Source organism: Microtus oregoni, unplaced genomic scaffold (genome assembly GCF_018167655.1).
Source record: "Microtus oregoni isolate MIOR12 unplaced genomic scaffold, Mior012 000005F_ref0000423, whole genome shotgun sequence".
Classification (NCBI taxonomy): domain Eukaryota; kingdom Metazoa; phylum Chordata; class Mammalia; order Rodentia; family Cricetidae; genus Microtus; species Microtus oregoni.
Window position 1 is genome coordinate 64,190,435 of NW_024543064.1, and position 15,554 is coordinate 64,205,988.

General features: G+C 42.3%; 1 protein-coding gene across 2 annotated transcripts in view; it reads left to right on the top strand.

Moving 5' to 3' along the window:
* The window catches only part of Frem1 (FRAS1 related extracellular matrix 1), a 122,528-nt gene that overhangs the window by 17,552 nt on the left and 89,422 nt on the right, over positions 1 to 15,554 (top strand). For both annotated transcript variants that reach the window (XM_041652499.1, XM_041652498.1), the window contains 6 exons: positions 1,906 to 2,037; positions 5,742 to 6,086; positions 6,677 to 6,819; positions 11,439 to 11,635; positions 12,791 to 12,881; positions 14,094 to 14,261. In XM_041652499.1, coding sequence (XP_041508433.1) covers positions 1,906 to 2,037; positions 5,742 to 6,086; positions 6,677 to 6,819; positions 11,439 to 11,635; positions 12,791 to 12,881; positions 14,094 to 14,261 — 1,076 coding nt within the window. The remainder of the gene's footprint in view (positions 1 to 1,905; positions 2,038 to 5,741; positions 6,087 to 6,676; positions 6,820 to 11,438; positions 11,636 to 12,790; positions 12,882 to 14,093; positions 14,262 to 15,554) is intronic.

A 15,554-nucleotide genomic window follows, 5' to 3' on the forward strand; every position in this document is an offset into this window, starting at 1 on the left:
ATCAGATGCAAATGCGGAATGCAGACGGCTTTTCCTTTCTCGCTAATACCATCAATGACGTTCTCAGCATACTTTCACGCGGTGCAGTAGGTCATGTTAAGAGGGATTTCAGTTCTAAGCTTAAGCTTATAATTCTGGCTGTTCAGGGGATAATGAGAGAAATGAAGGCATTGGTCAACCAAAGTTGAGTAGCAATGCTACACCTGTGTAGGTTACTGTGTTTTAGTGAGGCGATGATGCTCACATGCATCAAGGAAGCCCAGGTCTGGGTCTGGTTGCTGGAGACATTACAATCCTTTTGAAAATGAATTTGTACTTATTATGAACGTGGTATCTGCTATTATTGAAAAGTTAGAAGATATATTAAATAGAAGGATAGCTTCATTTCCCCACTATATATAATATGGACATTATTACTGTTAGCATTTTGATGTGTCCGTTGGCTTTTGGCTTTCTTGGATGCTCCTTTGATGTATCCCATAATGCCGTGCATGTGCTGTGCTGTGTATGCACATGTCACTCCAAAACCCCTACGTCCGAACCAGGGAGCTTATTTGTATATGCTTGTCCTTCTCTTTTCACCATCCTCCCTCTCTCCCTAGCTCTCCCCCTTTTTAGGCCCCCTTTCTCTCTTCCTCCCTTTCCTTCCTCTTCACACTTCTTCCTTTCTTTTATACTTTTTCTTTTCTTGCAGTCATAGCTGCTTTAGTCCAATTTCCCCAGGAAACAAACTTTGAGGTACATCTTATCCGGAAAAGGAAGGGAGGGCGCTAGTCTTCTCTCTCTCTGTGACAAATATCTAAGACAATAGCTTATAAAGAGGATAGGTGAGCACAGATCGAGAAATCCAGTCCACGAATAGTTGTCCCTGTTGCTTTAGGGCTGGGACGAGCTGGCACATCTTGGCAGGAGCTTGTGGGAAAGCGAAGCTGTTCAGCTCATGGCCTGGAAGCAAAAAGACAGGGTGGGGAAGGGGCTGAATTCCCCAGTCACCTTCAAAGGCGTGCTCACAGTGACTTAAGATCTGCCCCAGGTCCTGTCTACTAAAGGCACTGTCACCTGACTCATTACCGCCACCCTGGAGACCACGCCTGTAAGAGGTGGGCCTTTTGGAGACATTTCACAGTCCAAGCTAAAGCAGGCGATATGGCTGAGCTGGTCACAACTTTTTAGTGATATATAGATCACTCTGTTGTTCTGGTGTCTCTATGAAGACACAGCCACTGTATCCGAGAAGAGTGTGAGGTAGATGAGCAAAAAGCGAGCTGTCTGTCAATTCCCAGTTCTACCGAGAGATAGAATGTCTGGTGGTGATGTAGGCCTTTATTCAGAGTCCGTGTTTTCCCTGTTAACAGTGATTGAGACTCTCCCGACTTCCTCTGGTGTACTGTGTCTGAGTGGAGGTTTTATTTCATCCCTTTAGTTGCATAAATCCATCTCTAATTAGAGTTTATACTAATGTATGTCCTATTTCGCATAGCACCAAGTGCTCTACAGCTAACATTCTTAAACGTTGCCAGATACAGTAGCTCTATATAAGGATATTGAAGTACTGTGGATTCCCCACCCCACGGGGTATATATGTTCTCGTAAGTCATATGTAAAACCCCTTCTAACTCTTGTCTTTTAAAATCACATAGATGTAATCTCTAATAAGTTCCCTGTGGAGTCATTTAAAGCAGGGACCTCTGTGAGCTTAACTTCTGCCTTCTTCCTTCAGCTGTTAGTTTCTGGAATCGTCGTGGTTCTTAAGGAATCAACTGTCAGACTGAAAGTAGAGCTCACAAGCTGTATTCAAGTTTGGGAAGAGCGTTTGAAGATACAACTTTGAGTTAGATTTATGAGTGAAATCTTCTTAACCTTAAGCAGATATGTTGGAGGACATGTTTCTGTCTTTTCTTGTAGGTCTGAATCTCCTCGAGGGGCAGTCTCGGGCCATCACTTGGGAGCAGTTTCAGATTGTTGACAACGATGACATTGGTGCTGTGCAGTTGATCACCATTGGTGGCCTGCAGCATGGACGGCTTACAGTAAGAGGTCAATGATTTACCTGTTCAACCCACCGTTGAATCCAGGCACTGTTTTCTTCCAAAGCAAATCACATCACGGGGCTAGGGAGATAACTCCGTTGGTGATGAGCTTCCTGCACAAGTGTGAACAACTGGGCTCAGTCCTCAGAGCTGATAAAAGCCTGTGAGGTGACGCAGGCTTTTAATCCCATAGTCCTGGGGCTTCCTAGTCAACCAGTCTAGCCAAATCCAGGCGCTCCAGATCTCAGTGGCAGATCCTCCTCAGTCAATAAACCAACAAATCAATCAATAGAAGGAGCTAGAAAGATGACTCAGTGGGTAAGAGCACTGACTACTCTTGGGAACCCAGGTTTGATTCCCAGTATTTACATGGTAGCTCACAGCTGCCGGTAGCTCCTGTTTCCAGATGCTTTGTTTTGACCTTCACAGTGACAAGGCACACAAGTGGTGAACAAACATCTATGCAGGCAAAAACATTCACATAATAAAAATAAGTAAAGATATAAACATTTAAAAACAATAGCTACAAAAACAAGATGAAAGCGGTTAGACAGGTGGCTCAGTTTGTTACAGGCGCTGGCTGTTCTTCCAGAAGGCCTGAGTATAATTATAAACATGCACCTGGCAGCTCACAGCCATCGTTCAGCTCCAGGGGCTTCTAGACTCCCTCTTTGGGCTTCCATAGGCACCAGACATGAATGTGGTCGATAAACATATATGCAAGCAAAATACATGTATACAAAGCATTTAAAACATCTTAAAAATAAAAAAAAACCATAGGGCCCCCGAGGAAGGAGAGTTGAGGATGACCTCTGGCATGTGAACCTCCTCTCACAGTCACATAAATATGTGGATGCTTATCCCTGTGAACACACACACACACACACGCACACACGCATTCATGCACGTACGCATGCACATCATATTTAACAGATGTGTATCACTTCTTGGATGTCTTCCAAACAGAAATCATTACAGTCAGATGATATGGAGATATTGAATCTCATCTCTGGGGGATGCTCACATCCATTACGAACTATGTCTTCTGCTTGGTCATTACTCAAGCTTCAGGTTTGCTCAATTGCTCAATAGGTGCCCCCAGTTGGAGGGCAAACTATTTCTCTCTCATTTCTCTTTTACAGAGAAATATATTGTAAAACAGGAAAAGAAGCTTTTAAAAATGCTTCAATACTAACGATGCTATTATGTTGTTATTAGTTCCCACAGTGTCAAAGGCATGAGTCTGTAATGATGAGGATGGTAGATAAGATGGTAATAGCCCTTTTAAAAGTGGTGCTCATACCCCAGTTTAAGTCTGGTTCTTATAATTCGCTAAGAGAATTTAATCCAATTATCCTCTTACTTTGCTTAATGATAAAGAAAAGAGAGAATTTTCATTTATCATTGTTTGTAATTGGGAAACTCAGAATTGAAAAGAAACAGATTACAGTTAGTTCTGCCTAATTCCAGGACAGTGGGAGACAGCTGAAAGCTGAGCGGCAGTCAGGACCAGGGGTCAGTCAGAAACCATGCTATTGCGGCATCTTCATAACCAGTGTTATTTTCTTTATGGCTTTGAGCCAGGAAAAGATAGAAGGGACAAAGAAGAAGTCGGTCATCTAAGTTTGCAATCCTATTCAAGTTTTCCAGAAGCCCAGGGCAATGACTTGAATGTCTGTTGTAGTAGTCTGTGCAGGAAATGAAACTCTGTTTATTAATACTGCATAAGTGGAAATTGAGATGGTAACCCATGATGCAGTGGGTTCTGGAATCATAGAGGGAGAAAGTTCTACTAACATTTATTAACTCTTCCCTCTCTGTCAGATACTGGGCCAACCATTCGATATACTTTCGTTCATTTTCCTTTCCTCACCTCTAGGAAATAAGATGTTATTATTGTTCCCATTTTAGAAACAAACAATCTGCAATTTTGAAAACTAGGAAGTGAGTAACTACAGCCTTGAATCAGGCTATAGCTCTGGTTCTCAAACTTTTGCCTGCACCCACCCTCGGGATGGGACTTTAGAAAAACATAGGCTATTGATTCCCATCCCCAGAATTTCTTAAGTAGGCTCAGGACAGAGGTCAAGAAGTTACATTTCTGATAATTTCCCATTTGGTGCTGATGACGCTGGCTGGAAAGATTGCTTCCCTAGGTGCTGCTGCCATGTCATGACAATGACCTGAGAGCTAACCGATATTTACCAGAGGCTTACAGCTGTTTCAGTCCTCTCAAGTTGCATGGCATATCTGCATGCATATTTATTTGTATCTACTTATGTCTGGCAGGATTTGCCAGAGGAATGAAACCAATAGGATGCACACAATTATATAAGGGGAGATTTATTATGGGGATTTGTGCGTGTGTGTGTGTGTGTGTGTGTGTGTGTGTGTGTGTATGTGTGTGTGTAGACTGAGAAACTTCATGATGGAGAGAACTATCCTTTATGTCCAGAAAAGTCAATAGAGTAATTGAAAAGTCAATAGAGTAATTCAGTTCTAGGCCAAGGCTTGAGAACTAGGGTAGTGTTGAAATAATTCTTGGTCCAGTCCAAGGTTAAAACCCTTAGAAGAAACAAGGTGGGTGACTTTCACAGAGATGTGCATGTAAGGTCCAAAGGCCCAAAATCTGAGGGTAAGGAGAAGATGACAGGGGTGGGGGTAGATAGGTAGATGATAGACATATGGATGGATGGATGGATGGATGGATGGATAGATAGATGGACAGAGTGCTCATCCTTCCTCTGCATTTTTATCTTAGGTCCATAACTGTCTATCTTTTAGTTGACTCCTAAAATTAACTCTAATATTATTTTCACTGTTACACAGAGTCTCAAATACTTGTCCCAAGTCCACACAGGAGAGGCAATGCTCAACATCAGATGCGGCATCCTATTGCTCACTAAGCTGCACAGTCTACAGACTGTTCTTGACTTTCTCACACTAAGCTGCACAGTCTACAGACTGTTCTTGACTTTCTCTCACTAAGCTGCACAGTCTACAGACTGTCCTTGACTTCTGCTCACTCTGCTGCAGGGTCGACAGACTGTCCTTGACTTCTGTTCACTAACATGCACAGTCTACAGTGACGTAGGAGGGTCTTCTTTCTATGTGTTTCTTTCATTGGCTAAATAAAGAGACTGCCTTGGCCTTTTGATAGGACAGCAGCTTAGATAGGTGGAGTAGACTGAACAGAATTCTGGGAGGAAGAAGCAGAGTCAGGCAGATGCCATGGCTTTCCTCTCTGAGACGGGTGTAGTTTAGACTCATCCCGGTAAGCCACAGTCATATGGTGATATACAGATTATTAGAAATGGGTTAATTAATATGTGAGAGTTAGCCAAGAAGAGGCTAGATATAATGGGCCAGGCAGTGTTTAAATGAATACAGTTTCTGTGTAATTATTTTGGGTAAAGCTAGCCGGCGGCCAGGAGCTGGGCAGAATGAAAAGCAGCCCGCTCCCCTTTTACAACATTACAGACTGTCCTGGACTTGTTTTGACTATGTTTTTGGTTTTGTTTTTACATTTTGAGGATGGTATAGGGACTACTCTACATGTGTTTGACTTAGAACATTTCTAGTTTACAATGGTTTGGGGCACCTGTCTTGCCACCGCTTCCCACAGTCCACTGTCCTGTCGTCATCCTCCCTCAGCCATTGCCTCTGCTCCCTCCCTTGATCACTCAGTACCACATCTGCTCTCTTCCTCAGAGGGGAAAGGATTTCTCTTCACTGTGGCCGACCTTCAGGCTGGAGTCGTTCGCTATCATCACGATGACAGTGACTCTACCAAAGACTTCGTGGCTTTCAGAATATTTGATGGCCAACACAGCAGCCATCACAAGTTTCCTATCAACATCTTGCCTAAAGATGACAGTCCCCCATTCCTTATAACCAATGTTGTTATTGAACTAGAAGAGGGGCAGACCATCTTGATCCAAGGGTCCATGCTGAGAGCTTCAGACGTGGACTCCAGTGATGACTACATCTACTTTAACATCACAAGGTTCCCACAGGCTGGGGAGATCATGAAGAAGCCAGGGCCAGGACTGGTAGGTAAGTTCTAGAGAAGTAACATAGTTTGAATACAATCGATTAAAGAACTTTGCATTGTGGTCAAATTTGTGCAAGATTAGACACCACATTTATTAAGCAAAATATTTTCCCATCTTATGCAGTAGAAATTTAACACTTACATTAAGTCAACCTATTACCTAAGGTTGTAAATCTAGAGAGTTCTGATGCTAAGCCTCAAGATAACCATCACACTATTAGACGTTAAGTCAGCCAAGAAAGGCAAAAGAATAAATAAGTGGGATGGGAGAGATCTGGTTCATCCTAGGGGGTTACTCGAATAGTTTTGTTAATATATTTGCTTCCAGTTCAGTGCCAGGAATTTGACAATGTGGATCAAATAAGGAGGCTTTTTTCAGTGTCTTTGAAATAAAAGCTATTAATTGGAAATATTTTTCCATTGTTAATCTCCACATTAAGATAGGGCAATTTTAATCCATTGCTCTACATTTTGTTAAAAGTATTTAATGCAAATCCTTGGCTATTTACAACAACACACTAGCAGAGAAGATGCGTTCAGTTTCACTGGGCCCCAACACCTAAAACTGTGTGGTATTTTGTGGTTCCATTAGGGTATCCTGTCCCTGGCTTCCTTCAGAGAGACCTGTTCAGTGGAATCATTTACTATCGTCACTTTGGTGGAGAAATCTTTGGAGATTCTTTTGAATTTGTCCTGTGGGACAGCCATGAACCCCCGAATCTCTCAGGGCCACAGGTGAGAGACTGTTTCAGGGCATCTTCCCAAAGTTGTATGCTCCTAATGTGTATTAGCTCTAAGAGGTCTTATTAAAAAAAATATGAAATCAGGTTTTGAGATTCAAAGTCTGAGAAGCAATGGATTGGGCAAAAATAAGTATGCCTCCCCCTCCCAGTATTATGCCCACACTTTTCTAAAGCATTTTGCAAGTTCCTGCATGGATACTGTTTCTAAGGTTACTTAGCTAGTACATGCATAGACAACCTCACAAATCTGCTCACTTCCCAACACCCAAGAAGACAGTTTTTAAAGATAGTGTTTAAATTGCAGAGTCGAGGGGGAGACTTCTCTGAATTGCCTCCTGTTTTCAACACTAGCTAATCAACCGCCATTCCTCTTTGCTTCTCTTTCCAGCAAGTGATAGACACTTCCTAACAGATTTATTAAGGTAATTGTGACATATTACTTGAAAAACACTGAGCTCTCAGACACCTGGTAAATACTCAAAATACCAGTGGATTTTATTTGTTGTTTGTAAGATCTCAGATCTGACTAGTGTTAGAGAAGATAATTTAAGTCCACAGTAAGCAGAAATAAGATGAAGCAAACATTATCACATAGAAACCACAGAAGATAGGATCAGTGTAGCATATGGACAACTGTAAAAGTCTGGGGAGTCAGGGTTAAACTTCAAAGGAGCAACTGAAGTGAAGTGATTATGGATTTTGTATGCTATTATACCTGCTACCTTCAAAGGTAACATTAGCATGGATGCCAGCAAATTGCGAGTCTATTCAAGAAAGAATACAGAAAGTGTGTGTCCTCTTGTAATGGTTGTACATGCTTGCTGACATGGGCATACTGATGGGAGATCTGAAAGAAGGATGCCACAGGGCTTGAAACCTGAAGAACTCAGCGATGTCTTCAAAATAGGATGGGCAAGGAAGTGTAGAAAGAACATCTGCTCTTTTATGATCACTTTGAAAGTGATCACCCTCATTTCGTCGATGTATTTCATCTGTCCTCCTGGGCTGAGCCTTCGCAGGCGATTGTGCTAGCTCAGAATGGGAACTGTCAGCAGGATATGTGTCTAAGGGTTCTGTGCATCTGCTGAAGCTGTTGCTAGAACATCATACCATGTTTAGAAGGCTCTGTCTTTTCAGACATTGAGATTTCAGGGATTCTTTCTTTTTTTCTTATTAAGCTTTTTAAAATTATGTTCTTCATACACAAGAAGAAAAATACATATTATAATATGGACCAAGTTAATCAAAACTCTTGAAACAATTATTTCTAAGTCTGGGCAAGTAAATCAGTCTAAATTCTAAAATCTGGTTATAAATTTATTTTATACAATAGATGGGTTCATTTATTATGATTTATTTTTATTTATTTGTGTGTGATACAAATAAATTTGTGACACACACACAAATATGTGTACATACGTTTGGGTACTTGTGGAGTCCAGACAAAAGAAGGCGTCAGATCTCCTAGATCTGGAGATACATACAGTTGTGAGCTGCCCTGTAGATGCTGCTGGGAACCGAGCCTAGGTCCTCTACAAGAGCTGTTAACCACTGAGCTATCCATCCAGCTCCAGGATATTTTTGTTTGTTTGTTTTGAAGAAAGCCACAATAGCACATTTCCCTGCTTCTGTGTTCTTATATTTATGGACTAGGGAAGAGAGACGGAGTAAGAAAGCTACAAAGTTGCCCTGTCTTTATGTAGCGTTTTGTTGGTTTGTCTGGCTCTTAAGCATAGCCGCCCCCTCTGTCTATCTGTAGGTTTTCTATCCAATGATTCAACAATCTGGTGAAAGATAGTATTTTTTAAGTTGCCTCTGTTTCTCACATACTATTTTACTTGTTTTTCCCTAAGCCATATGGACCATTACTATTTACATTATATTTGCATTATCTGATCTATTGCAAGTAATGTGAATATAAGTTGAACTATACAAAGGGATACATGTAGGCGCTATGCAAATACACCAGCCTTTTATTTAAGAGACTGGAATATCCACAGATCCACAGTGGGCAGTGGAACTCCTGCAGCCTGTATCCTGCAGATCTCAAGTGATGACTTTCTCTAGCTCAGATTGTGGGTTCACCCCACCTCTTTCCCCAGCATCTCGACTTGTCTCTGCCATCAGCACTTAGAAGCCATCTCGTTCAACAAACGTTTAGTGTGTTTTCCTAAAAACTCACGCAAAACTGCTGTAATTAATAGCAGCCAGCTCTAACGACAGAAGTAATTCTTGGTACTGAGAAATCAACGTGAAAAATAAAGAGCAGGCTAGCATCAGAGCTCAGGGCACATGAAGGAGCAATAACCCAGGCCACAAGAAAGTAAGATGCCTTCTATCAGGTTCAGTGTGTTCTGACTGATATTGAGGTCTTTAATCCATTTGGACTTGAGTTTTGTGCATGGTGATAGATATGGATCTATATTCATTCTTCTACAGATTGACATCCAGTTTACTGGGGAGCCTAGGCAGTTTGGATGCTCACCTTAGGAGACCTGGATAGAGGTGGGCGGTCCTTGGACTTCCCACAGGTCAGGGAACCCTGATTGTTCTTCCAGCAGATGAGGGAGGGGGACTTGATCGGGGGAGGGGGGGGGGAAATGGGAAGCGGTTGCGGGGAGGAGGCAGAAATCCTTAATAAATAAATAAATTAAAAAAAAAAAGAAAGAAAGTAAGATGCCGCCAGGCAATGCATAACTACAGAGCTTGAATTCGAGGTCAGGGTCTGACCCAGGCATCTTGCATTCCAACCTTCTACTTGTTATTCTGATTCCTTGTTGGTCCGTGTGTGCTTGCAGCCACAGGGACATCGGAGGACTTGAGGGAAGCTGGAGTCTGGAGTCTGGTGACTGGTTTGAAAATGGGTTCCCACTCTGCCTGGGAATGGCTCTTAATAATATCTTTGTTATGAACAGATTCCAGCACAATGAGAATGCTTTTATTTCTCTGTGGAGTTTGCTAAAATGGAATTTCTCTTGCCCACAGACACACACACTAATTGTTTGAGCATGCATAAATATGTAAAGACACATCAACTTAGGCAATCATAAAGCATGTTGAAAAATGTGCCCACCAAGAATTACTACAGGGGATAAAAAGCATGCTCTCCCATTCTTCTTTCATAAAGAACACATTGGAGAATAAATTAGCATGGAAAATGGTCTCTTTGAAGGCACAATAACTATTGTTTCCTTATTAAATCCAGTTTTTCAATTAAGGAGAGACTCACTGATCCACACCATTGCTGCGAGAGCCCATAGAGAATTTCTGAACTTTGCAGATTAGAAAAATACTGTAAGTGAGAAAAAAACCATGACACAGATTTAGGGGACTAGAACTATGATTGTCTTTATATTCTTTTATTTTGATAACTGGTTTTAGTTTTTTAAAGATTCTAATAAAATAACAGAATAATTAATAGACTACAGAAACATTTCTTACTGTTGGAAGACTGGAAATTCCAGGGTCAAGGTAGCAGAAGGTTCTTTCTCTGGTGAGGGTCATTCTTTTTTCCCAAGGTGGCACCTTGTTGTCTTATACTCATAAGAGGACAAACTCTAGGCCCTCACAAGGCAGAACATGATAGAAGGACAAACTTTCCCCTTCATGTGGTCTTATAGGGACCCAATCCCTTCATGGGGACAGAACCCTCCTGCCCTAATCTTCTCAGTACTGTTGCACTGTGAACTTCCAAGATGAGTCACTCAGTGGAACTACAAGGAAGAAGCCTAGTTCAGAAACAGTTCCAATTGAGGAACTGGAAGGGGAATCTAGAAGATCCTGCAAGAGTAAAAGTAGTCAGATTTTCAGAGGCAGCAAGACAGAAGCATCAGAGTGAAGAAACAATATGATCCTAATCTGAGGGAGGAGAAGGAATGCGTCTCTAGAGTGTTGTGTTACGTTGAAAGGAAATAAAAAATAAAGTTGAAAATTGCAGTATGTGTGAACTCTGAAAGCTCTGGAATGTCATGCTAAAAAGCTTGAATAATCGTACTTCCTAGGTGGTTGATTTAAGGTTTGGGGGGAGGTGAACTAACTAATTTGATTCGTGGTTTTTAAAGTTAGTGCAAGTTAACAAAAGGTCTAGAATAGCAAGTGGCGTTAGGGCTGTTGCAACCACATAAGGAAGAAATTACAAGAGTGATACAGAAAATTTGTCAGTAGAAACTTGGCAATGGGTCGGATGGGGATGAGAAAGGAGAAAGCAAGAGTGACAGACAGGAAGGTGTCTAGGATTAATGATGAGGTGAGGGAGGAAAGACACACTAGAGAGGAGGCAGAAAAATCAAATTGGGGCTGGACATGGTGTTCTGTATGCTCATTTCCTAAGACTCCCAGTGACATATATATATATATATATATATATATATATATATATATATATCCCCTCCACCTTTGGAGTGTTGGGATTAAAGGCATGTGCCACCACATCTGGCTCAATGATTATATTTTTAAAACATAAAATCAGATGAGCGAATCCTTAGCAGTTCCTAAGTTGTTTGACAGAAGTAGATTGGCAGTTCAGAGCAGTCATCTTAGCTATTTCTAGGCAATCCCGGGGCATTCTCTTTGGTGTTTTCAATTTAATAGAGCAGTGCATTTTCACTCCAGGTGGTGACGATCCATATCTCTCCAGTAGCTGACCAGCTTCCAAAAGAAGCTCCCGGCATTTCCCGGCATTTGGCTGTCAAGGAAACGGAGGTGGCCTACATCACTAAGAAGCACCTACATTTCCTAGATACGGAGTCACAGGACGGGGAGCTCGTCTACACAGTAACACGTGCTCCGTGTTTCTTCTTCAGCCCCAGGTGCCTTTGTAAAGCTCCTGTCTGTTGCCCTGGTTCTAAGCGTGTCACTGTGTGGCAGTGTGACTCAATTCTCCGCTGGTCAGACTCGAACTTACATCCAATTCACTTTTATCACAAATTTGTCCTGACCTTCACTGAGTGACAGCTAGTGACTGTCATGCAGCTTGTACTCTTCAGCACAGTGGGACTTCAGCAAAACATTCAAAATCCCAAATTTCTAAGGTGAATTCTTATTTTTTTGAATGTTTATTGAAGTCTGCAAAGTATTATTTTTAGATACGGCAGATTACTTGGTATTCATATTTTATAATATCAATTCAAAACAGTAGCATAACTATCCCTTAGGTTATCCCTTAGGTTTTCTCATGACCAGTGAGAAAACCCTTGGGATCAGACAAATGATTCATTTTCACCATGACACAGTAAAAAAAAAGACCTTTGTGTACTCATGCTGAGGGTGGCATAGGAGATGCTGGACTTCAGGTTACAAGCCTCCAACATACAGAGTCTAAAAAGATAGACCATCTGCTTTTGCCCCACAATGAGGTGTTTTTAAAAAGCTGGTTGTGGTGTAGTGGTCCCTGTAAGTGTCATGGAAGTCAGGAAAACAAACCATGAAGAGGTGAGAACAACTTAGTCTAGATCAAACTTCTGGAGAGTCTGTGCCGATTGGTTTTCTGCCAGCATATTTAAGCACGGTTCAATTTGGGGGAAAGTTTTCTGGTGTAATACAATCCCTGGTGCACAAAGATGCATAATTACATAAGAACTCATGTTGTCTCTTCCAAGAAGATGAAGTCTGGAGATAGGCTACCTACGTCAGCTAAAGGGCCTAGGGATGGTCCTGGTCACGCAGACAGCACAGAGATCATTTGGACTGTTAGCCATGTCTGGTCCTGGTTGTATGAACTTGTTATGGCCTGGCCATTCAGATAACACAGATTACTAGGCTGTTAAGCACCTACGAGTTCCAGCCTTATGGATAGAAAAATAGGTTATCCGTCCTTTTCTTTGAGAGGACAGTGCTACATGCTTAACATTCCTGGTTTCCCTGGTGGTCTGTGGGTGCAAGGACCTTTGTGCCCCAACAAAGGGTGATTTGATTTGATTTTTCTTAGCTGGAAAATAAGCTGATGTGGTCTGTATTTCTCTTAGACACTTGGATGCCGGGAAGTTATTCATGGTGGACAGCATACCAAAGCTAACCAAAAACCCTACAGCCCTGGGGCTGCGGTCATTTACTCAGGTATGAGAATTTGTAAAAATATTGGCCAACACAATATGCAATGTATCTGCTGAGAAGGTGTGGCTTGCCCAGTGTTAGGACTGAGATGCTAGCCAGTCTCTTCTCCCACAGTGCCTTGAGCGTGAACACTTCTGATAAACATGTGATATCTGCTTGGAAGGCTTTTGCTAAACCGAATGTAATGACAAACCTTGTTATAAATCTGCACGGCCTTTGGCATCATCATTTTGACAGTGGCTGGGCGCTGGTTTCAGCCCCATGTCTGTGTTTTCAGTCTACCAGCTGTAGGTCACGCATCCTTCTACTGTCTTGTTATCATAAGAAACTACCACACATTTTGTAGCTCAAAAAAGAGCCCTGTTTTCCTGTACTTCCTGAAGCTAGAAGTGTTGCGATCGTGGCATTGGCAGGTGTGGTCTTCTCAGCCCTGCAGGCCGCTCTTCTTTCTGGCTCATGAGCGTCTAGGGCTTTGTTTAGCTGTCTTTGGTATTCCTTGGCGTGAAAATGCATCATCTTCAGCTTTGTTTTCTGTCAATCATGTCTGCCCCCATCTGTCTCTTCCTGTTACAAGGAGACCAGTTCTATTGGCTTGAGGACCTATGCTACTCAAGTATTTCTACTACGAACTTCTGAAATGGCTCGATTTCTAGATGAATTCACATTCTAAGGTTTTAAGGAACTTCAGTATGTAATTTTACAGGGTTGCAGCTTATCTCATAACACTTGCCGCTCTCCTAAATCCTTCCTACCCCTCTGCTCACTCTTGTCAACTCTCCTCTGAAGACCCCAGGGAGGGTCTGGTATCAGACATCTGTGCTTTGGGGCTGATTATGTCTGATTTCTTAATAGTTCGAAGCTGTAAATGTGCTAAGTGCTACTGTTTTGATAACTTTACTAACATGAAAGCAGAGGCCTTGCAGGCTGACACAGTTTGTGTCAGAACAGCGACTGCATAGAGGGACGGAGGAAAGTCTGTGTGCCTTTTGCAGAGTTGGTTGGGCTCCATCATTTGACATACTGCCTGACTTCGTCAGTTTTCCTCTCATGTGTCAGCAATGTGGTTTACAAAGGAGAATCTTGGGAATCTTTCCATTCATGCTGATACTTACTGAGCTCCTTATCAATGATCACACAGTGGTCTCAGACTTAGGTTACTAAAGGACTCTGATCTCTGCAAACCAATGCCTATGTCTGTCTCCATTTGCTTCTCAGCATGCTGTGAATCACATGAAAGTGGCCTACATGCCACCCATGCAAGATATAGGTCCCACCCCTCGACATGTGCAGTTCACAGTGTCTGTCAGGAACCAGCGTGGAGGCACCTTGCACGGAATCTGCTTCAACATCACGATTCTCCCAGTGGACAATCAGGTTCCTGAGGTATGCCGTGTTTGATATGGAGGGCCAAAAGGAGGGAGAGAAAGAAGAGTTATGTTTTAATTTCCCTGCTGCAGTATAGAAAACGAGTAGGGGTGGGGGTGGGTGGGAGACTCTACTTCCCGTGGGGCTTCCTATCTGAAAGGTGAGAATTTTTCTATGTTGAGTTTGGCATTGTTTTCAAAGCCTTATCAACATCTCTTTCATTCTGCGGAGTGCCCCTTGTTGATCAGGGGAAGGAGATTAAATGATGGGTCTCTTAGCAACCAGAAGAACCTATTTGCTCTCACCACAGGCCAGCTATGCTGCTGTGTGATCCAAAGAAGCTTTTTAATTTTCCAAAATGAATTAGGATGCACCCTTTCGTTTTACCTCATGCCACTGCTCAATGTTTAGGGAAGTCTGAAGGGGCCTGAGTTTTTCTTTAAAACCAAACTACAAAGGCGTTGCTGCCTGCTATGTCTTCTCTCTGAGGCTGGTTTGCTTTGAGAGTTTTTTTCTGGGTCACCCTTCCCCCCAGATTACCATACTTGATTAGTGTGACTATTAATGGGATTATTTTTTTACCCTTAAAAATGGAAAGACAAAGGAATATTATCTCCCAGTTGTTATAGACCAAAAAGCCCTAGACCTTTCCAGCTTGGTGACTTCCCTAGGCATCTAACTACAAGAATATGGCCAGTCCTGATGTTTTCTTTTCTGGTGACTCATGACAGCTGCACCTGCCTCGGTCAGCGAACAGATTTCTTACAGGAAAGTCCAAGGGAAGACACTTACTCAACATGCAGAGATGGCTCAGTGGCTCTAAGTATTTTTTATTAATTATTAATTTTATAATATTATTTTAATCTTTTACGTTGTGAAGTTGCAAACTTGAAGGGACAGAAGATTTCCTAACAAGGCTGGCTTGGGGTTTCTCTAGAAAATATAGAGCCCTACTAGCACTGAGCCCGCAGACAGCGTGGCTGCTGGGCGGATTGAGCCGTCCATTTTCAGAGTCCCCACAACACACTGCGCTCACTTATGTCAGCGGCCCAGTCTCTCAAGCTGGCGAGCTTGCAATCTGTGGCTGAAGAAGTGTTGACAGCTCTTCAACCAGAAGGCATCTGCACCAACTCCATCTGGGCCCCCTTCGCTGCTGAAGACCTGGCCTAGTGCTGGTGGTGAATATAAGTCTGAACGGCTATCGAGTGAACCTGATTCGATTTGTTAGGCCACCCTTGTCCATGTATGAAATTTAGATCCTCAACAGAAGCTTCCCCTACAAAACTTGTTGAAAAGTCTTCTTTTATGTAA